The sequence below is a fragment of the Hyperoodon ampullatus genome (assembly GCF_949752795.1).
Source record: "Hyperoodon ampullatus genome assembly, chromosome: 11".
NCBI lineage: Eukaryota > Metazoa > Chordata > Mammalia > Artiodactyla > Ziphiidae > Hyperoodon > Hyperoodon ampullatus.
The window spans coordinates 101,518,338-101,540,827 of NC_136924.1; the positions used below are offsets into that span (position 1 = coordinate 101,518,338).

Below are 22,490 nucleotides of genomic sequence, written 5' to 3' on the forward strand. Positions count from 1 at the left end.
TGGGAGGGAAGGGGGCTGGATTCGACGTGAAGGCGCTCAGGGCGTTCCGCGTGCTGCGGCCCCTGCGGCTGGTGTCCGGGGTCCCAAGTAAGTAGCCTGGGCCTGTCGGCCACGTGACCTCCTCACCATCCCCCAGTCTGCCCCCAACCTGAATTGCCAAGGAACCTGATTTCACATACACGGAGTGTTTTCTTGAATGGGTTCCTTTGCTCTAAAGGTCCCAGCTCTGCTGTGAGTCCATTAAAACCCACTGTGGCCCCTGCTCCCGTGAGCACCTGGGGAATCCACAGGCTGATGGAGACAGCTGCACAGAGAACAGCCTCGTGGCCATCTGAGCAGCCCCCGTCCGCCACCCCGGCCGGGGCAGGGGGTTTAAATACACTTGCAGCAGAAGAGCAGTGAGCTACCCCCCAGGCTCCCAGGGCATGGCAGCCGATGGGATTATCTCTGCTGTCTGTGTTTTTCCAAAGAGCAATCAGAAAAGTATCAGTGGATGTTCAGGAAGTTCTGTTTTGCCACTTCTGCCAGCCCTCTCCTCCTTTCACGTCACGTGGGGCATCTCCGGCCACAGAAACCCTATTTTTGGGCTCGCCGCCTGTCAGAGTGAGAACTGCTTTTCCCTGAGGGGGGAGGGCGCTGGCCTGAGTCGGGCAGGTGGGCGTGGGAGACAGGCCCGGGGACGGTGCCCCTTCTCCCTCTCCGGCAGCGGCCCCCCATTGCAGAGGGCACCCCAGCCCTGGACACAGAAGGTCGGGCTCCCAGCGTCCACTCCAGCAAACCCCAGCCCAGCCTGCTCCCGGGCTGAGTCCACTACCGGAGCTCCTGCCACCGCTGTCCGGCTGGTGCTCACTGAGCCTGATTCTGGACGTGGGTGCCGGGACATGTCACCGTCCACTCAGCGTGAGCAGGTCTGGGCCCTAACTTGAGGTGGGGGAGACCCCCGAAGCGGGCTGCAGCCAGACGAGCTTGGAGACGGAGCCGGGCCAGGAAGGTAGAGGGCGTCTCTGCACACCCACCCTTCCACCTGCACAGCCACCAGCCAGGTGACGTTATCCTGCTCAGTGGGTGAAACCTCTCAGGGTGCAGAAATGTGGGAACACGAGGGGTCTTGTATCGACCTGTCCAGTGCTTTCCATACCCACGCAGGATAGTGGAAAGATCCTCCCGGAGTAACTGAATTAACCACAGCAGAGCAGAGAGAACCAGGCCTCCTGTGTGGAACCAACTCTCCCCACGGCACCGCATGACCTCCTGTAAAGAATTGCGTGCGTCTTAGATGCTTACAGGCGTGTCCTGCCTCTGCAGTTACCTTATAAGCCCCCTGAAGCCCAGAAATGTGCCCTGTGTTGTCTCTGACTCCTGCATCATGCTGGCCTGGTCTCTGCTCCAGGCGGGAACTCCCTGGGTGGACAAAGGCAGGAGTGGGGGTCCCTGGGCAGCGGTGGCCTGTGTTAACTCCCAGCGAGTACAGACCGTGGCCCCTCTGCTTGGCCTTAACCACTGGGCACTAAGAACGGAAACAGTGTACGTGACGGCTGAGACCCAGGGCCCGTTTGCAGAGCCTAAATTATTTGGGTTTTCGTGGTCAATTAGCCACCACTCCATAGGCCAAACTCAAGGAATGAGAAGGCAGGGTGAGAATCAGTTCGAACAAGACTTTAAGAGGCTTAGTGTGATGGTGCAGCCAACGCGCCAGTGGCAGGGACTGTGAACTGAGCCTACACTTCGACCCAACACGCTACCACGGGCACGATGACGCTGACCCTGCCGTGCGTGCGCTTTTTAGGGCCCACAGCGTCAGGGCACTGTGCAGGGCGTGAGGACGCGTCATGAAAATAAGTATGGTCCCTTCCCTGGAGGAGTTTGAAAATCTAATGAGAGTACACCAGGCAGCCTTTGCTGCAGGAAAAAACCATCCCAAACTCTGGGTGACTGAAAACCAGAATCACGCATCCTTGGCTGGTGTTGCATGAGGGCTCTGGGCCTGACCAGCTTCCGTGGTCCCCTCATCCCAGAGCCCAGGTTGAGGGAGCGTCCAGCATGCGTGCCTGAGGCCCTCATGGCACGGGGCGGCTCTAGCCAAGGGGCACACGGTCAAACCACACAGGCATATTCTAGGCTTTTGCTCAGCCTGGTTTATATCATGGCTGCTCACATGCCAGTGGCCAAAGCAAGTCACCCGGCTGCCGTGGTCCCAAAGATGACGGGACACAGAAGTGTGCCGTCCATACAGAGAAGCACGGGTGAAGGGTTGTGATCAAACAGTCCACTATCCCCAAGAGACGGAGGGGGCGTTATTAACAGGACTAGTTATGGTGATGACTGTGGTACAGGGGTTCCTAATCCCTAGGGGAGCTGGATCCCGTGGACTAGCCGGGGCTCCTCCATAGCGGAAGCTTCACGGACCGCGTGCCATCCGCGTGCGGTACCGATGGCAGCTCTGCACTGCGGGGCTGGGAGTCGTTCCGTCGAGAGGGTGAAGACGGGACTCTGCCTGCCAGCTGTAAGGCCCTGCTGCCCTGCCGTGAATTCAGGGAGATGCGCTGTCAGTGAAGCTGGTGCTGTTGCACCCGTGAGGCGTGCAGGTAGCTCTGGCTTTCTCAGACAGCTAGCAGCTGGGTCTTGTTTTCTGTGGGTCGCTGGTGAGAAGGGAAAAGCTCTTTTGGGGGCTTCAAGGCAGGGCTGATCCAGCCTTTCTCGCTGGGATAGCGTCTCTGCGACCTTTTAAGTAGTGACGTGTGTAGACCCAGGTGGCTAAGTGCCCCGGGCTGGTCTGGTTGATCTCGTCGAAGACGATGGCACCGACATCTCCGGCTGCAGACCTGGGCGGAGGCCTCCCTCCTCCAATGCCATAGCCTTTGGTTCTCCTCCCCGCCGCGCCGCTCCCGTCTCCTCCTTCTCTCCGGACCTGCCGCTGCCCGGCTTTCTCCCCCATGGCAACGCCGCAGCATCTCTGATTGAGACCACCGGGGATCCCCATGGTGCCGAATCCAGCGGCCTGTCTTGGGGCCGCTTACCTGACTCTCTGCAGGATTAGATTCAGCGGGTGGTCCCTTATCCTTGAGCCTCATCGTCACCGGGCCTTGGGGACGCTGTTCTTTCTCAGCTCTGCCCTCACTCCACTTGCTTTTCCCTGTGGGAGTCGCGGGGTGACTTCCCCCGCCTTCTCCTCCTCTTACTGCTGGGAGCGCCAGCTCCGTCCTCAGGCCTCTTCTCTCTCCGCACCGGTCCCTGGTGGTCACGCCCAGTCTCCTGTGTGGCCTCTGATAACAGTGAGCTACTGCCGCCCTCTCCTCTGAGGCCAGGCTTGCGCTGCCGCCCCCGTCCCTTCATGGGAGGCCTGCTAGGCAGCGCCCTGAGCTCGCCATGTCCCCCAGAGCCTTTCCCATTTGGTAAAGGTCAGCCTCATCCTTCTAGTGACTCAGGCACAAATCCTTGGCCTGTTTCTTTGTCCCACCCTTTGCTTCCAGGCCCTCAGAGCATCCTACGAGCCACATCTTCCAGATACTCAGTTCCCGGCCACCTCCGTGTCCACTGCAGCGCCCACCACCCCTCACCCGGACCATCACCGCCGCCTCCTGGCAGGAGTCTCTGTTTTGCCCTTTGCCCTTTGTCACAGCCGAGGCTCAACACAGCAGCCAAACGGTCCTCTCAAAATACGTGCCACTGTTCCAGTTAGAACCCTCCGGGCTCCCCCCTCCTGAGAGGCCCCTCTGCAGCCTCCCCTCCCCCCCCGCCCTCCTGGGCCCCCCACCAGCCCCCGCGACCCCCAGCTGTGCCGCAGCAGCCCGAGCCCGCTCACGTGGTGGGACCTCCGTCCGGGCGCCCTCCGCTCGGCTGGCCTCGGCGTCCGCGGAAACGGCACCTTCTCGGGGGCCTGTCCCGCCGCCCGTGTCCTCCGCCCCCTTCCCCCCTTTATTTCTCCTACATCTCTCTCCACTCTCTTGCCCCCGTTTATCTGTTTGTCACCCCTGGCCTCACGAGAACATAACCTCCATGAGGACAACAGTTTTTTTGTTTTGCTCACTGCTGTATCCTCAGCCTCTACCATTATGTACAGAAACGCCAAGTCAATCTTTGTGGGGTGACTGGGCCCCTCATGGGCTCCACGTGGCCGGGACGAAGCACCAGCCCACCCCTAAGGGACGCTGGTACTGAAGACCTTCCGTTCACGGGCGCCTCCTTTAGTGTTTCCGAAGGGATCTTTTCTTCTAACTTATTTGATCTTTATGACAACTGTGTGCTGTGTAGCTGTGCACATAGGTAGTACATAGTCAGGTGCTGTTTCTGTAACAAACAGGCTAACTGGGTGGTTTGCGGGACCAGAAACTCCAAGCCCAAAAAGTTACTGTTATTTTTTGCGTCCAGATGTGTATTAAATGCCATTGAAATCTTAGGATCACAGATTATGGAGGGAGAGAGATGCTTGGGAGGGTACAAGCCCATGAGTCATTTGTTAATTTTTTTCAGCGAAACCCACTGAGTACCTACTTCATATAGGACTTTTCTAGCTGTCTCAGAAGATACAGAACTGAGTCAGACACTAAGAGTGTTCTCAAAAAGACTGAATTGTCAAAGAAAATAATGTTCATAGAAATGATGGTAGAGAACAAAAACTGGAGATGTGCAAAAAAAAAAAAGGTTGAGTACGACATGTTGAATTCTGTGACAGGTGTGCTTTGGGGGACTCTGTACTTTGGAGAGTGGGGATAGAGATCAGGACAGGCTTCTTGGAGGAGGAGGACAGACCTTGAAAGGCAAGTGAGGAAGGGCCGCCAGGAAATCAGGAAGGAGGAGAGAGGGTGGCTGAGGCCCTGGAGTTGTACACAGGGAGGCTGGGGATCGGGGGGTGTGGGTCTCACTGTGGGTGTAGAAACCAGCTGACGCTCTCGGTGAGATGCTGTGCAACTAAGGTTTGATCACTTTGCTCCATCAAATTCCCACAGTAAAGGAAGTGAGTCCCCAGGGCTTGTGAGGCCCCACTGTCCCTCGGCAGAGGTGCAGACAAGCAGGCATGTTGCACCACAGAGAAGCCACAGGGACGGTCAACATTACACATAACATCCACATCCGTGCAAGGCCGGTGCCAGGCTCAGCAGCCCATCCCCCCCCATCCGCGTTTATTGATCACTTGCTGTGAGCCAGGTGCTGGGGACACAGACCAACAGGACACCACCTCCGTCTGCCAAGGTCCTGGATGCTTGAAAGGCTCCCAAGGATATGAATTTTTGTGAGATTAGCTGGTTCTCAAGGAACTGTTATTTCTGGAGGCACACAGGTTAGAAATCAGCTTCTTGTCAAGCAGGGTTTGCTTCCTCACTGGGAAGTGCGGGGACCACGTGTGGCGAGGTCAGGCTCTTTCCTCCTATTTTCCTTTGCTCAGACTAGAACTGTTTCTGGAAAACAATCAGCACCAATCAGTCGATAAATATCTGTTGATTGAATGCTACGTAGACAGCACTGGGAGAGACTTGAGCCGTGGTGGTTTCGGGCAAGAGCTCTTGAGTCAGACTGTCTGGCTTCTGCCCCTGACTTCCTGTGTGACCAGGGGGAAGTTACTCAGCCTCTCTGTGCCTTAGTTTCCTCATCTGTAAAATGGGAATAATAATAGGACCTATTTCACATGTTACTAGGAAAACAAAGTGAGCTAATGCATGCAAAGTGTCTCGCCTGTAGTATGTGCTCAGTTAAATGGTAGCCACTGTTACATCCCATCACTCGATGTGAGGCATGTAAAATAGAAATATCTGACAAGCACTGTCAAGACAAAGCAGATATACTTTATTTTTTTAACATCTTTATTGGAGTATAATTGCTTTACAATGGTGTGTTAGTTTCTGCTGTATAACAAAGTGAATCAGCTATACATATACATATGTCCCCATATCTCCTCCCTCCTGCGTCTCCCTCCCACCCTCCCTATCCCACCCCTCTAGGTGGTCACAAAGCACCGAGCTGATCTCCCTGTGCTATGCGGCTGCTTCCCACTAGCTATCTGTTTTACGTTTGGTAGTGTATTTATGTCCATGCCACTCTCTCACTTCATCCCAGCTTCCCCTTCTCCCTCCCCACATCCTCAAGTACATTCTGTATGTCTGCATCTTTGTTCCTGTCCTGCCCCTAGGTTCATCAGAACCATTTTTTTAGATTCCGTACAGATATACTTTAAACATAAAGAATATTCCAGAGTTAAATAGCAAAGCTTACCAGAGGCTCACGTGCAAACAATGAAATGGACTCAAGGGGCGAGTTTCCCAGGCATGGTGACAGGTCCAGACCTTTCTTACGGAGGAGGAGTATTTGAGCTGAGCCTGAGGTTGATGCAGAACGGTCAGGGCTGGAGATGAAAGGACATTTGGGGTGAAAACCTAGTTTGGGGGGGCCACCGATGCAGACCAGCCCAGTCCAGCACGAGGTTTTGCATGGACATGTCCATCACAGAAGAGGAGGTGGTGAGAACCAGGGTCAGCAGGGAGCAGACGGGTCGGGGGTTGTCCCGGACGCCACGCCAGTAAGGCATTTTCCCAAGCAGTGATGCTCTTTCCTCCCCGTTAGAAATATTCAAAAACTGCACTGCAGAGAGACAGCTAAATGTCTGGGAAACCTAAAGAATATCAGAACGGATGGTGCACCTTGAATTCCAGGGGGCTCATCCATCCACCCTGGACACAGCCAGCTGGGCAGAGCCAGACCGAAGAACTTCCCCCGCTCCACCTGCACAGCCCCCAGCGGAGGCCAGCCCGGGCGTCCTGCTCTCACTGACCTCCCACTGTACGACCCTGACCCTCTTTTTATTGTTCTTGATAGAGCGGATTCTTGACTGTAAAATTCCTGCTGCAAAATTTAAAACCTCGCCCAAGTGCCCAAGTACCCACGTGAACCCTCCTCATCCTGCGAGGCAGTTTCTCCCCAGAATGGGCTCCCCTCCTGGGGCTTAGTGGCTGGGAGATTGGCCGCCCTGATTAGAGAGACTGCCAGGTAATTATACCCATTGGGAGCAGATTAGAGCTGCTGGAAGCAACTTTCCCGAGTGTTTCCACACTTTGATGGTTCAGAAGCGGTCCTGCTGTCCTGCCTGATACGTGCTCATTGGGAAGTTGGGCCACTGGGATTTGCAATCCTGCTCGGGGACAGTGTCCCGTGCCCGGTAGTGGGGCCTGCAGCAGAGCAGGGCCCTGGCACCAGAGATGGTCCCGGCAGGCAGCTCCTATCCGAGGACATCTCACCATTCCAGAGCTGACAAGGGAAAGTCCATCCGGAGCTGACACTTTCAAATCAAATGACTCAGGCCTGAAATGTACAGATTTTGGAAACCGAGTCCCAGGGAAGAGCCCTGTTCAGAGCAGATGCTCGAATCCACCTTGCTTCCTGCCCACCGGCCGCTTTTCCTGCTGCCACGTCACCACCTCCCCGTCCTCCTGGTTCATGTGACTTAACCCCGTCAAGAGCCCACGTGACGCAGGCGGGGCTGGTGCACAAGCCAGAGGTGGCAGCCCATTGGACGGCAGCCCACCGTCACCCCTGCCCAGCCCGCTGCCCCTGGACAGGCCTGTCCCCGCTCTGCACCTCTGTTCCGCCTGCAACCAGGAGGGCCTGGGCTGCGGAGCCCCCAGATCTCCTTCCTGCCCCACGGTCTCCCCCTCCGCCCGCCAGTACCCGCGCGGTGCCAGGCCGTCCCGCCTCCCCCCCACCCCTCCTCCCCCCCTGTCTCCTTGGACTTGGTCCTCTTCCCCGTCACTTTCTGCTTTGCTTCCTCTGCCGTTTCATCCCTTTTGTCCTAAAGGGGTCTTCGATATCATGGAACCTTATCCAAAATGAGGGACACTTACCAGGACGGGGCGTGTGCAGAAGGGCCACCCGCAGGTCCATCCCTCCCCCTGCTTCTCACGGACCGAGGCTGCCCGCCACTGCCCATCCCGTTCAGGAACCTTCCTCCACCGCTTCTTTCACAGAAAGAGGAAGTGATAAAACCTTATTCCTTCCATCATCTCACGGTGCGATTCTTAGTCAGGGTGTCTGAGTGGGAAGGGACTTCAGGCATCCAGTCCAACCAAGTGTCCACCCTGCAGATGGGGACGCTGCCTTGGACGAGCTGAGTGGCTTCCTCGCCGTCACACAGCCGCCTGGCACCCGGGACCCTGCACCGTCTGTAAGAAGGTGATGGCGGTCATGATGGACCCCTGCTTGGTGGTCTCGGAGCTTGCAGAGCCCCCTCACACACGTGACTCCCAGCCACCCCGAGGGGGACGCAAAGCCAGGGGGTGTGGGCGCCCCCCACCTCCCAGCCCTGCAGCCCACAGAGCCCTTTGGGACGCCGTGCATAGCCTGGCCTCTTAACATTCCAAACAGGTTGGCATCTGTGGGAAGGGGAGGCTGAAGTCGGCTCCCCGGGGCCGGCCCGCCCCTCCGGAGCAGGGCAGAGTTCAGGATGGGGTCCCGCACACCCAGCCCGGGCCCCAGCACCCCTCACGTGCATCCGGGCAGCTAGGCATCCACACTCGCCCCTCCCACGCGGATTCCTGAGCCACAGCCATATCCCCTCCTCCCATCTGGCAGCTCTGGCTCCTGCCCCTGCCGGTGTCTCCCAGGGGCCCAGGCTCCAGGGGCTGGGAGGGAACAGTCACAGTCCCGGTTCTGCCGCTGACCTTTCTGCTCCCTGCTCTGTGCTTTGCCTCAGTTTCTCCACCTACCAAGTGGGATGAATGCCAGGTATTCCATGGAAAGTGGGGAGATTTAACCTGTAAAGCCCCGTGAGCTTCTAGCAACAAAGAGTCTTGTAAACCCACCCCTTGACGAGAGGCCTTCTGGATGGTGATGAGCCACAGTGACCGGTCCTAAGAAAAGAAACACAGAAAAGCAAGTTCGTTTAAACAGGGAGCACGTTCCAAAAGCTCCAGTCCTGCTGCCATGGAGTTTGATGGAGAAGTTGTTGAGTATCAGTGACAGCACGTGACTAAACCAGGAAAGACCCCATTGTTTGTGCTCTACCTGCAGCAGCTAAAAAATCATACTGAGCAAGAAACTTCTCCTGTTTACTGAGGTGCACAGACTCCCCCAGGAGGAAAATGTCCCCTTTCGATTTGAGAACAAAACGTAGGCGGTGATAAATGTCAGGGTTACCACCAGCTAAAGGCAATTTTGGACATCTGTGCCAGGCTCTCAGCTCCAAGAGCTTTACTGGCGGGTTAAACGGCCCAGTGGTCCGGGAAGGCGGGGACAGGAGCCCTAATTTACAGACAAGCAGGTATGGCCCCGAGTGCTTCTCCCAGAGCCGTGAAGGGAGGTGGGCTCAGGCTGTTTTCCAGGGCAGGGACACCCCCTGTAGGACACAGGCCTCTGTCATTGGAGGAGACACAGCTTGACAGCAGGTGCCTGCCTGGCTCTCGAGACCAGAGACAGGCAATACTTCAGGTGTTGGTTTATTTATGTTTCAATGGTCCCTGGACCCTGGCCATAGGGGCTGATGAGGAATGGTCCTCTTGCCCCTGTGGGCCTCGTGGTGAAGTGGGAGGTTTTCTGGGCCTGCAGTGAAGACACCAGGGATCTGAGTCTGGCCAGACATGTGACCTACCTTTTAACCTCCAACCCTCAGTTTTCGCATCTGAGAAAGGAGAGGGTTAAACTCTCTCAGCCCTTAAGTTTTTCTGAGCAGTATCATTCTGTGCTTCAATGACAGAGAACAGCAGTAAGCTGAGAATTCCTTTGGAATCACTAATTCTAGCCTGAGTCCCGGGCAGGGTGTGACCCTCGGCAGCTCCCAGCAATCGGTCCAGAGGGGGCTGTTTCCCAAGCACTGACCCTGTGCCCAGGACTGTGGCCAGTGGTGTAGGTCCCACAGGAGACAGAGCTTCTTAAACTCAGGAAGCCCCATTGTTGATTCTCCTTAGTGGCTGGCCCTTCCCTGGAAATCCCAAACCTGAAATTACAACCAACAGCACGGTGACTGTCACCTAATTTAAAATAATGGTCATAATAAAGGCCACTTAGGCTTACACGTGACCCATGCTTTATAAAGACTGGAAAGAAAAATGAGGGGAGAGGAAGTGAAGACACAGCGAGGTCAGTGTCCCATGAAGTGATTGATACGCAGGACACGAGCCCCAGCCGCCTGTGACGCTTGGTCCGTCCCCTCCCACTGACTTGTGACAGTGAGTGGCTGAGGACGCCAACAGTGAGGTCCCACTCCTTAGGTTCAAATCCCCAGGGCCACCACCTGTTAGCTATGTGCCTCAGCGTCCTGATCTATAATGGGGGTTAAAATTGCACTCACCTTGTGGTGGTGTTGTGAGGATTAAATACGTAAGTGCTTGCAGAGCATTCAGAACTATGGTCAGCGTGTAAGATGCATTCAGCAAATTTTAGCTACTGATATGTCTGGGTCCAACTCCCTGTCTGCCAACCTCAGGCTCCAAGATTAGAGGAAGGGGAACTTCCACACTTGATTTTTTTAAATCCACTTTATTAAAGCATAATTTATATTCACTAAAACTCACACATTTTAAGTGTACCATCACAAAAGTAAGAGCCTTACACTAGCATAATTTAACTTAACCCTCTACCCTATGTGAGGCCACTTTCTCTTGGCCTCCATTGTCTCCAATGAGAAGTCACCAGTATTCTCATCATGGTTCCCTGTATATATGCTTCTTTTTTCTTGACTGTTTCTAGATTTCCTATCTTTGGTTTTCATCACTTGACTATTATGTGCCTTGTTGTATATTTGTCCTGCTTAGAGTTTTCTGAGCTGCTCAGATTCATCCATAAATTGGAGATCATCATCAAGTTTGGGAAGTTTTTGGCCATTATTTCTTCAAATATATTTTTCCAACTCCAGTCTCACGCTTCTCTGTCTGGGACCCCAATTACACTTACGTTTGGCCATTTTCTATTATCTCATTGGTCCCCAAGGCTTTGTTCAGTTTTCTTCAGTCTTTTTTCCTGTGTCCACAGATTAATTTCTATCAGTTATTCTTCCACCTCCATCTTCATCAAACCTATTCAATGACTTTTTCATTTCAGTTACTTTTCAGTCATAGAATCTCCATTTGGCTCCTTTTTATAGTTTCCATCTATCTGTGGAATTCCCTATCTGTTCTCTCTTTAAGACCATATACTCCTTTCATTCTTTTAATATATTTTCATTTAACTCTTTACACATTCTTTAAGCTGTTTTAAAATCCTTTTCTGCTAAGTCCAACATCTGAGCAATCTCATTTTCAGTCCCTTTTGACTGTTTATTCTTGGTTATGTGTCACATTTTCCTGTTTCTTTATGTATCTGGTGGTATGTTCTGAATACTGGGATCATGAGTCATATGTTGTACAGACCTGGATTCATTCACCTTCCTTGATCGAAGGGTTGACTCTTCAGCAGGTAGTTCAGTTACCTGCTGCCCCGCCATGAACTTGTGGTTCTATGCTTGCTGGTGAAGATTGATCAAAAGCCCAGGCCCCTCACCTCCCAGCGTGTTTCCCTTTCAGATCTTGTCAGAGCTCAGTGTCATCTTGTCAGGATGGGTCTAGAAGGCATCTTACTCCAGGGTAAGGTCCTGGCTCCTAAGATGTACTCTTTCTGGCACATTGGTTGTCTAGGGTCTTAATGAGATGTTAACTCGATCCCCCCACTCTGGCAGGGCGATGGACACACAGGAGACCCCTACACAAACTTCTGGGGCCCCGTATACCTAGCTGTCCCACCACAGCCATGCCAGATGCCCAGATTCTCAGACCAGTGGGACTGGAGTGGTCTGTCTGCTCTTTGCGCTGCATTCAGGAAACCATTTGCAGAGAACCAGGGTGATTATTGTGTTCACCTCTGAGGTTCAATTCTCTCAGGGATTACAGGCCTGAGCTACTTTATGTTCAGTTTTGGAAGACAGCTGCCGCTAACATTTTTGTCCAGTTTTTTAATGTTTATGGTGAAAGGGCTCATCTAATACCAGTTCCTCCTTTTGGAAATGGAAGTGTACTTGACTTCTAAATCACAAAATGAATGACTAGTATGTTAGCAGGTGTAAGTTACATATGTTACATAAGTTATACATGATATTATTTCTGGAGTAATATAATGCTACATTATATTCTACAAGTTATATATTAATTCATTTGTCACACATTTATTGAGGACTTATTGTAGATAAGAGACAGTAGTAGTTGGAGGAAGGAAATGTACTAGAATCTTCCTTAAGATATTTAGAAAATAACAACCCAGCAAATTTTAGAGCCAGAGTGGTCCTTCTCATCCAATATCCTCATTTTCAAGATGTTGAAACCTAGACCCAAGAAGGTGACATGACTGCCAAGGTCACACAGCTATTAGTGGAGGAGAGGAAATAGCCTGGCATTTTTTCCAGTAAATCTGAAATCTCTTTAAAACACTAAGCATACGTTTGGAGATGTTCCTTGATAGAAAATTTGATCGGTGCCAAGGTCCCTATTGATCCCTTAGTGATTTGAGCCAAATTGGAAATAAGTCAGTCTGGAATCCTAAGAACATGCATAGAAAGGTTAATTCAGGCTGTAGCATCACCATAAGTTGTCAGCAATGAACAAACTTGGTTCTTTGTTAAACTCCACCTCAAGGACAGCCAGGAAGAGGAAGCTGTGAGTTGCCTGGTATGATGGTATTTGTCTGGAAAAGAGTTAAAGAGCTATCATCAGGGCTGTCTTAGGGACTCATCCAAAACCTGATAACTCAGAGCGAGTATATCTCACTTGCCACCAAAATCTTGGAGACACTTTCCAATTTTCCTAAAAGCCGCACCGTCTACACCTTTCTGAGAGGTGTGAGACTCAGCAGCAGCCATAACCAAACCATGACTCCCTCCTGTTTAATCCTATTATCAGTCACATCACTCTGCACACAGTGAGTCCCCAGGAACTTCACTCCAAGAAGTCCCGTCCAGGGTCTGACACTAAGAGAATTTGACTGGCAGAGATTTCTCAACACTTTAAGAGATGTCCATAGTTTCAAAGACCCAGTGACCTCGTTCTGGGGTGAGACAGTAGGAACACATGTAATGAGGGGACTTCCCTAGGGAGTTTCTTCCTTAGGAAGCACAGGTCCCTTTTGCTTTCTGAAAATATCAGGTGAGGTAATTTGGATTAACTGTCCTGCTGAGGACAATTAGACATCACTGGGCAAAATATTCTAAATCTTCTCTTTTCTAAAACTTAGAAAAGATGCCTAACAAAAACAAATATGAATCCTCTCTGGAGAAAGGTAACATCATCAAGTTCTCCAATTATTTTGAAAGACAATTTTGCAAAAATAGGGCCTAACCCACAATACGAAATAACTAGGTACACAGAGACAAGATAACATGATGAAAAGGAGCAGAAACTATAGACAATAGAAATAGACCCACAGGGAATCTAGATATTGGAATTATCAGACATAGACTTGAAAATAACCATATTTACTATATTCAAAGAGATCAAAGACAAGGTTGATACTTTTCCAGAGAACCAGAAGATGTGGAAAAGAACCAAATGTAAATTTTAGAAATGAAGAATACAATACAAATATGAAAATGCAGTGTGAACTGGGAATTCCCTGGCAGCCCAGTGGATAGGATTCCAGACTCTCATTTCCGTGGCCCGGGTTCAGTCCCTGGCTGGGAACTGAGATTCCACAAGTCGCACGGCTGAAAAGAAAAAAAATGCAGTGAATTGATTGAAAGATTTTGCACAGCTGAAAACCGAATTATTGAGCTGTGGCAAGGTCAGGGGGAATATTGAGAATAAAGCACAGAGAATCAAAAGAATGGAAAATACAGAAAAGAATGTAAAAGATTGGGGAATAAAGGCTGAACTTATGGAGTGGGTTTTTTCTACATCTATTGATAGACTCTGGATTTTGATTACTGATGTGGTGAATTACATTTTACCTTTTATTGAAGTATAATACAGTGGTTAACTTGCTGTAGGAGGGGGTGGTACCTGGAGGGGCATGAGTGGGGCTTCATAGAGCGGGTGATGTTTTATTTCTTGATCTGAGTGATAGATACATGGCTTTGTTTTGTGATAAATCATACACCGTAACATCTTTATTTTTTACAGTTTTCTGGATGTATATTTCACAATTGTTTTCCCCAGAATGTCTAAGACAGAAGAAAAAGTGCAGACCCAGGCATCTACATCATTGGCAGGTGCCAAAAGAAGCCTGCATCCTAGTTTTCCTGTAGCAGAAAGAGACAGTTTGTCACCAGCAAGGAGGCAGCATATACAGGGTGGCAGATCATGATCCAGTCACTTCCCATGGATCAGAGTTGCTGTAAGAGACTTACTTTTGAGAAGGACTGGGAGGCCCCAACCGGGGCCAGAGGGAAGAGGCCGTGATCAGTACCGGCATCTGCCTGGTGCAGGGTCACAGAGTCTGCGGCGCATTTGCCGTTTCTGCTGGGACGGTGGCTGAGGGTGGAGGGATTAGGGGTCAGCTGGCTTGGTTTCTACCTCCAGCTCCTGGACAAGTCATCGGACTCACCCAAGCCTCGGCCCGTTTATCTCTATCAAGATAGCTGAAGGATCCAATGAAATGACGTGTACAGCACTCCGCCCGGTGCCCAGCTCATGCCGGGTCCTCAGGAAATGGGAGCTGGGCTTGCCAACACTCTTGTTCACTTCGGATCCGAATTTTTAATATTTTTCCTTTGAGTTCTTTCCAACTCATATTGCTAATACAGACAATTCATTCAACATGAAGGTTGGTATTTTAATTACTCTTCTAGTCGGTAATTTATTAGGCAGCAGAGTATCCACCATTCCCTTCCCAGGCCAAAACCCTCCGCTAGTGCTCACCAAAGCATTTGTGGGATGCAGACATTTATTAAGATGGAAAGGTTAAATTAAAAATAAATGAAAAGCTCTAATGAATAAGGACATCTTAATAAGAACAGGCAAAAAAATAATGAAGCTTGAGACTGTAGGAGCCGTCCAGGCCAGAGCTCTTCTCCCTCCATCAGGCACCCTTGAACCTCCATGTGACGAGCTTACTCCTTAACCCAAGAGAAAACTACTGCCTTCCTAGCTCTAAACGTATTTTCTCTTGAAAGCCATTAATACTGTGAGGCCATTAAAGGTGTCCATTGCTTCATTAGCCAAAGGAAGCTACAAAACGTGATCTGTGAGATTCATCATGCCTCCAATATCTAGCCAGTACGAGCTGGTCATCTCAACCTGATGTTGATGGTGATGATGAGGATGTTGATGATGGTGGTGGTGATGATGGTGGTGATGGCAGTGATGATGATATTAAAGATGATGATGTTAGTGATGCTGGTGATGATGGTGGTGATGATGGTGGTGATGGCAGTGATGATGATGTTAGTGATGCTGGTGATGATGATGGTGGTGGTGATGGTGGTGATGGTGGTGATGCTAATGGTGATGATGATGATGTTAATGATGATGATGAGGAGGAGGATGGTGATGGTAATGATGATGGTGGTGATGATGAAGATGATGACGGTGATGATGCTAATGGTGATGATGTTGTTGTTTTTGACGATGATGACTGTGATGATGATGAGAGTCACAACCACACATACCGATACAACATGCATTTCTTGACTCCAGTCAGGCATGACCGTGGAAGATGAGGTCCCAGAGGTGGCTAGTGAGTTAGAGTCAGAGGACGTTTATCTGATCACCCTCCCTAAGAGAGGACTTGGCTCACAGAACTCAGAAGCTCCTGGTTTACTAGAGCGATGATGGTGCACATAGAAAGCCGACCACTCTGTGCTCACCGTCCTGTCTGCCCCGCATTGTCCATTTGCTGTCATAGCCCTTCTCCACCTTCTCCACTCTGCTCTCTGGCCTGTGGGGCTAACCACTAGGCTACATCAAAGGCTGCCTGCCCTCTGCCTTCCAGTTGGGTTCAGTCAATGACACGGTTTTCACGTCCCAGACCCTCCCTGCAGGCCATCCAGCTGCTCCCCTCAAGCCCCGGCCCCGGCAGACTGCTGTGCTTCCCGCTCCTGGGAACTACCTGTTTCCTGCTGGAACCCCCTGTCCTGCTGCTTGTAACCTGTTTTCATTCTTTCTGCAAACAAGTTTTGAGCACCTACTGTGTTCAGCTCGCGCAGAAGGGGGTTTGAAGTCTGCCTTTTATGATGGAACCACTGCAGGTTTCCGAGCAGGGCCATCTTAGGGTGAGCAGTGGGCCAGGGCTGCAGAATGCGTTGGGGTGGGTGGGAACTGGAACCAGGAAGCCCGGTCACCAGTCCAGGCGGGAGACAGTGAGGACAGCAGTGGCTGCGCTGGGAGGGCAGATGTGACGGGCGCCGTGGATGAAGCACTGTCTGCGTTTGCTGAGGAAGTAAGCCAGGCGACTGCCAAGTGTGGGGCCTTGTGGGGAGAGGTTTTAGGGTGAGGCTGTGAGTTCAGGGCTGTGTTTCTGGAGTGTGACGAGCTGGTTGGACAAGCCGGTGGAAGATCCAGTAAGCCTGTGGAGTAACAAGGCTTGAATTCAAAAGAGAAAGCAAGAGGGTGTGTAGTTGCGAATTCACACTCACCTAATGGTGGTGACTTGAGCCTTTAGGAGAGAGTGAAGTGAATGGATTTCCTGAGAGAGAGAATTTAGAGAGAAAGAGTTTAGAGAGACAGACACAGAGGATAGAAGACAAACCAGAAAGGGGCAGAGAGAAGCTTCACGCCTGAGGGCTCACACGCCCCCTCCCCGGGGAACCGTCTGCTGTTCTCCCAGGTCAAGGCCGCCTCTCCCTCCTCTGTGCGTCCACGTCTCTTTGGGCTTCATTCTCAGGCCCACTGTCACCCGCTTCTGCGATTAGCTGTCTCCACGTTTGCCTCCCCCTGTAGCTGATGCCCCTCCTGGGCAGGGACTGCATCCTTTTCGTCTTTGTAATATTCTCCAGAGTAAAAGTCCAGAGGGAGGGAGGGAAGACGGGAGACAGAAGACCAGCTGTGCAGTGGGAAGAGCTGACATTGTACAGCATCACAGAGACAAGGACGAGAGAGGTTTGCAAAGAAGGGAGAAATCGGCGGCCTTGAGCCCGTCGAGGACAGTGATGTCAGTGGCAGAGGCGTGGGTCGGCCAGCGGGTGGCCGTGAGCACCTCTGAGGCCGCAAGCTCGGTCCGTCCGCGGGGTGACGACGGCCGCCATCAAGGGGGAAGGTTGCCATTGAGCCGCCCCACTGGGCACGTGGTGGCAGGACCCTGCGGGGGGCGTTTCCTGCTGCTGGAAGGAGAGACGAGGGCTCCCCGTGGGGGCAGGTGCGGCCTTGCCTCGCTCTCTGCAGCGATGCTGTGTCCGAGAAAAAGCAGAGTCCGAGCTTGGTAAAGAGAGCTGTAGTCCGTGTACCCGCGAGCGGGAGTGCTTTCTGTATCCGGGGCCTTACCGACTGCACCTGACAAAGAGGGATGTGACCCGGCTGCGGCGACAGCCCCATGACTGTCTAGGAGTGGCTGAGGCCTCCCAGGGCAGCAGGGGCGCTGGGCCCCCCAAGAGCAGAGGGCCTGGTGGGGCTGCAGCTCCGTGGGAAAGCGCTGCTGCGTCTGGCCTGGGGCCATCCCGTCTTGGAAGAGCTTTTCCGGGTGTGAGGTTGCAGGGACTTCCTGGGTCCGCGGCATCCTCCTCGACGCCAGGCTCCTCCTCGTTTGGGTCCCGCGGCTCCTCTCTGGACGGCGCAGGAGGGGCTCCGCCTCCACCGTACCCTCGAGGACGGCCGGCGTCGGGAGCGCCTTCCTCTGTGCTGCCCGAGTCGTTTTCTCTGAAAGTGACGTCGGCTTCCTCACGATCCACACAGAAGCGGTCGACTGGGTTCCCAAATCTTCCAGGTATTTCTTCTAAGAGGCAGGGCAAAGCCCAGGGAGACATGAGGCAGACAGACGGTGGGGGGCCAGGTGTCCCTGCTCAGCCGGGCAGACGGCCTTCTCCGTGGGGAGGCACAAGCCCCCCTGCCGGACCCACCCGCTGCCCGCCTGGCCAGGTCCTCGTCACCCCAGACTCGGCCTCCGGCTCACGTGTCACTGCCCCGAGGACACCTTGCTCCGCCCTCCGGCCGCGGGGGGGCCTTCAGGACACCCTGTCTCTTCCTCGAAAGCACTCAAGTGGTTTGAGATTCTGTACCGATTGTGAGGTTCTTTGATTCATGTTTGGCCTCCTTTACAAGAGGGAGCCCGTGACCCCGGGGAGCAGGTGGCCCGTGGAACATAGCTCAGCAGATGACTGTGTGTAAGTGAAAATGCACGCATTGAGGCCGGTGGCCCCAGCGTCCTCCTGTTCTGGCCGACTTAGCCCCCATTGCTGAGAAGCTTGTACCCGCCACCACCCTGCCGAGCCCAGACTCAGCCCGCTTCAGTGATTCTCAGTATCGCTCCCCTGTGGAGCTGTGATCAGGCCTCCTCGGTCATTTCTCAGTGCTTTCCTGCCACTTGGCTGGAACCGTGGAGTCCGAATAATTGGGACGTGAAATGTGTCTCACGTCCTGATTTAGGGCCCGGAACACAGACTCACCGTGGGTGTGGCCCTTGGTGATCTCGTGTCCACGGGACACCTTCCCGCAGCTGCTCTGCCAGGCTGGCCTGGACCCAGGGCTCCCGCGGGGACCCCATCACCGGCCCGTCAGAGGAGAACACTTGGGTGCAGAGAAGTCGCTGTGTCGGGGACAGCTGTGAGGCCGCCCGAGGAGAAGCTGTTGAGACGCAGGCCTTGAGAGCCAGTTGCCTGCGGGGGGCTGGAGAGGGGGCTCTGGGGTGCCGACCCGGGCCGGCAGTGAGGATGGCGGGCAGGGCCTCGGAGGCCGCGGGGCGCCCCCTGGCAGCAGGATGAGCCCCCCGCCTGCCCAGCAGATGTCGTGATCATGTGCCACCGCTTCACAGATGCGGATCGTGGAGGCCGAGAGCCCCGGGCCAGGGCCCACGGGAGGCGTTTAGCCCTGTCGTATGGCCCCAGGCCTGGAGTCAGGCCACGTGGCACCAAGCCCTGTGCCCACCCCTGCCAGCAGCTGTGACGCCATGGGCAGGCCACTTAACCTCTCTGGAACTCGCGCTTCTCCTCTGTAAATACGGTTAATGACAGTACCTACTTCCCCAGGTTGTGCCGGGGGAATTGGGGTCATCCTCCTGCCCCCAATAAGTCTTCGGTGCCCCGGGGCTATCCTTCACCCACTGGCTGAATCCCCACCAAGGCTCCTCCTCCAAGAGCTTATTCAGTCGCTGTTCTCATCCCTCTGAGGATGGGGAGCTCACTACCTCTTGGACACCCTGCTCCACCTTAGGTCTGTTTCCTGGACAGTCTTTGTGTTGAACCTAAATCTTCCTGATTGGTCCTGGCTCCATCCCCATAGTTACGCAGAACTCTGCCAGCTCTTCTTCCCCAGAACAGCAGGTTAAATCCTGTGAAGGTCGTTGACAGCCCCCTCCGTGCCTGTGCCCTTCCTACTCCGCGAGTCGGTCTTTTCCCGATGACACACCTCGGTGTCTCCTGAAGATCCTTGAATGGAGCGGTTTCCTGAAGGCAGCCTGCACGTGGAGTCCCTGCCGTGTGCCACGGGGCACAGACGAGAGGACGTGAGGCCGGGGCTGTGCGTCAGGCAGGGAACAGCGTCCGCTGGGGGAACAGCCTGTGCTGACGCAGGGAGGCCTGTGGCCAAAGAAGCTCGGGGCTCGGCTGTGGCTAGAGAGTGAGGCGTGAGCCGGAGTCAGGGGCCGTCAGGCTGGATGCGGAGGCGGGTGGCAGGGCATCGGAGGAGGACTTGCGTCAAGGACATGACACTCTGCTTGAGCATCCCAACAGCAGCATGAACACCAGACGGCAGGGAGACCAGCTCACCGAGTAGCCGACCCCAGGGGCCAAAGTGTCCAAAATATACCCCGAGAGGCTAACAGCGGTTCCCCTCTGGGCAGTGGGACGACGGACGAGTTCTTTTCGTTCCTGCTTCCCTGTGTTTTCTAATTTCTCTATAATAAGCATCTCTCCTGTGTAATGAGCATGTGTTATTTACATAGTAAACGGTATTTATACTTGTGTAAAACACTTCAAAAGCAAATTGGCAGGACTTGGTAACAGTGGGAGGAAGGAACCTGGGGGCCCAGGCCTGGTCTTGGTGCTCAGGGGCGTGGGGAGGCCACCAACCCCGGGGGATGGCAGGGAGCAGAACGTCCGGCGGCAACGCTGACGGCCCCCAGCAGTGGACGAAGCACAGGCCGCTTCGACTTCCTCTGGGCCTCTCCGCAGCCCGGCCTGCAGGCCCGGGAAACTCGCCTGTCTGTTTGCAGAGCTGCCTCAGCGATAAAACAGCCAGAAGAGCCCGCAGTCCCCACGTTCACAAAACTCAGCCTGACGTGGGAGACGGGTATAAATGTTTGAAAGCCACTTAATGAACATGTAATTCCAAAGGGAGACTCACGCTCCAAAGCAAAGGAACTGATTCTGAGAAGACATGTAAGAAAGGAGACGTCTCTGCTCTGGGAGCTTGGGGAAGGGTCCCCGGAGGAGGGATGCTGGGGCTGAGAGCGGGAGGGAACGTTGGAGGGAATTACGGAAAAGCGTTCCAGGCCGAGGGCACAGCGCCGACGATGGCCCCGCGTCAAAGGATGGCAGGTTTGAGTCTAAAAGAAATGCTGTTTGACCAGGAGTCCAGGGAGCGAGGGCCGGGGGCACAGGGTGGACCCACGCCCAGGGCCTTGTAGGGCAGGAGGAGGTCTCCCCATCCCGTGCCCCCCCATTCTCTGCCACGTGGCACTGAAGGCCTGGTCGCGTTCCCCTCGTGGTCTGGGCAGCCGGATCCGGGGACCTCCATCTCCTCCCGTGAGCAGCACTTGGGGCGCTCGCCCCAGCAGACACCCCAAAAGTCGCTGTACGGCTCGGTTGTCAGCTTCCTCCGTGGCTCCACACCCTTCACCAAATGTGTGTACAACCTGCTAATTAACAGAGTCATTTGGATCTGAAAGCATCTTGTTCTACTGGGAGGTGGCCCAGCCCTTGCATTAATTCACAGGTGAAATTATCCTAGCATTTCTCTTATTTGGTTTCCTCTTCCCGGCTCAGCTTAATGGCTGGGGCGAGTTCTCCGAATTGGACTTGTGAACCCCACTCCTCCAGGTCACAAAGACCCGGGGACCGCCTTGGGGCCTGGGGACAGGGTGCCCAGCCTTCACTCACCAGCACTGAGGGCGGTGGGTGAGCAGGGGTGACGCCCCCACTGCGGGAGAGGTGGAAGGGTGTCCGTGGCTGGTGGGCGAGTGAGAGACACAAAAGGTGGCCCGCAGGGGGTGAATCAGAGGAGGAGGTCCTGCTGTGCTGTGTCTAAGGCAGCCCCCCGCTGTGGGGAGGGGAGCCCGACCCTCCCCCACTTCCCTCCTGGGACGTGGAGACAGCGCCTTTCTGGGGCCTGGGGTAGACCTGGGGGCTTGAGGGTAACACCGTTTACAATGACCGTGTGCAACATCTCGTTTAAACAAGGGACATTCTGGACTGATACTTATGGTTCAGCTTTACGGTTCACCCTTGGGGCGTGCAGACAAGACCCGCTGCGAAAGGATGTTTTTTACTTACACTTTTTTTTCCCTGAAGGGATCTGGGTACTTGAAAAACAATTTATTGTGGTAATAGATGCAAACCAAAATGTCCCGTTTAACCACTTTTTTTTTTTACATCTTTATTGGAGTATAATTGCTTTACAATGGTGTGTTAGTTTCTGCTGTATAACAAAGTGAATCAGTTATACATACACATATGTTCCCATATCTCTTCCCTCTTGCGTCTCCCTCCCTCCCACCCAACCACTTTTCAGCGCACAGTTCAGTGGCACGAAGCCAGCATCACCGCCATCCGTCTCTAGGACTGTCTCCATCTTCCCCAACTGAAATGCCCTTAGAAGGACAGCATCTGCCTGTCCTTCCGTCTGGAGGTGGCTCCCAGGGAGGTCTGGGGTCAGGCCCACCCGGATCCAGCTCCCCCGGGGTGGCACTCTGACCGTGTAAGCTGGCGCCTCGGTTTCCTTACCTGAAACCGGGGTGCGAGACCCGTCGGCGGGCGAGGCTGAGCAGGTGGCATGAGCTCCGGGGAGCGGCGGGTGCACAGAGTCAGCCTTGCCGTTGCAGGTCTCCAGGTGGTCCTGAACTCCATCATCAAGGCCATGGTGCCCCTGCTGCACATCGCCCTGCTTGTGCTGTTCGTCATCATCATCTACGCCATCATCGGGCTGGAGCTCTTCATGGGGAAGATGCACAAGACCTGCTACAACCTGGAGGGCATCGCAGGTAAGGGGAGCGCCATCCACCCACGGCCGGCTGGGGAGGCCCTGCCGCCGGGCGCCCATGTTTCCACGGCCAGCAGAGGCAGAGACTGTATTTTTTTCCCCTCGGTTCTAATTTTTGTTTTTACTAAAATGAGTCTCTGTTAAAATAGCTAAACACAAGCTTTGTCCGGCACTGCTAAGCACTCTTTAAACGAGGCGCCTAGCCAACATTGAATATTTTAAGAATCAGAGCTAACCTGGGGACTGTATGTCTCTGCCCCCTTGTCC

General features: G+C 53.7%; 1 protein-coding gene across 1 annotated transcript in view; it reads left to right on the forward strand.

The window, feature by feature from the left end:
• Nucleotides 1-22,085: 22,085 nt before the first annotated feature.
• The window catches only part of CACNA1C (calcium voltage-gated channel subunit alpha1 C), a gene marked incomplete at its 3' end in the record, with an annotated part of 148,632 nt that continues 148,227 nt past the window's right edge, over nucleotides 22,086-22,490 (forward strand). The window contains exon 1 of the mRNA XM_079714279.1: nucleotides 22,086-22,224. Coding sequence (XP_079570405.1) covers nucleotides 22,101-22,224 — 124 coding nt within the window. The 5' untranslated portion in view covers nucleotides 22,086-22,100. The remainder of the gene's footprint in view (nucleotides 22,225-22,490) is intronic.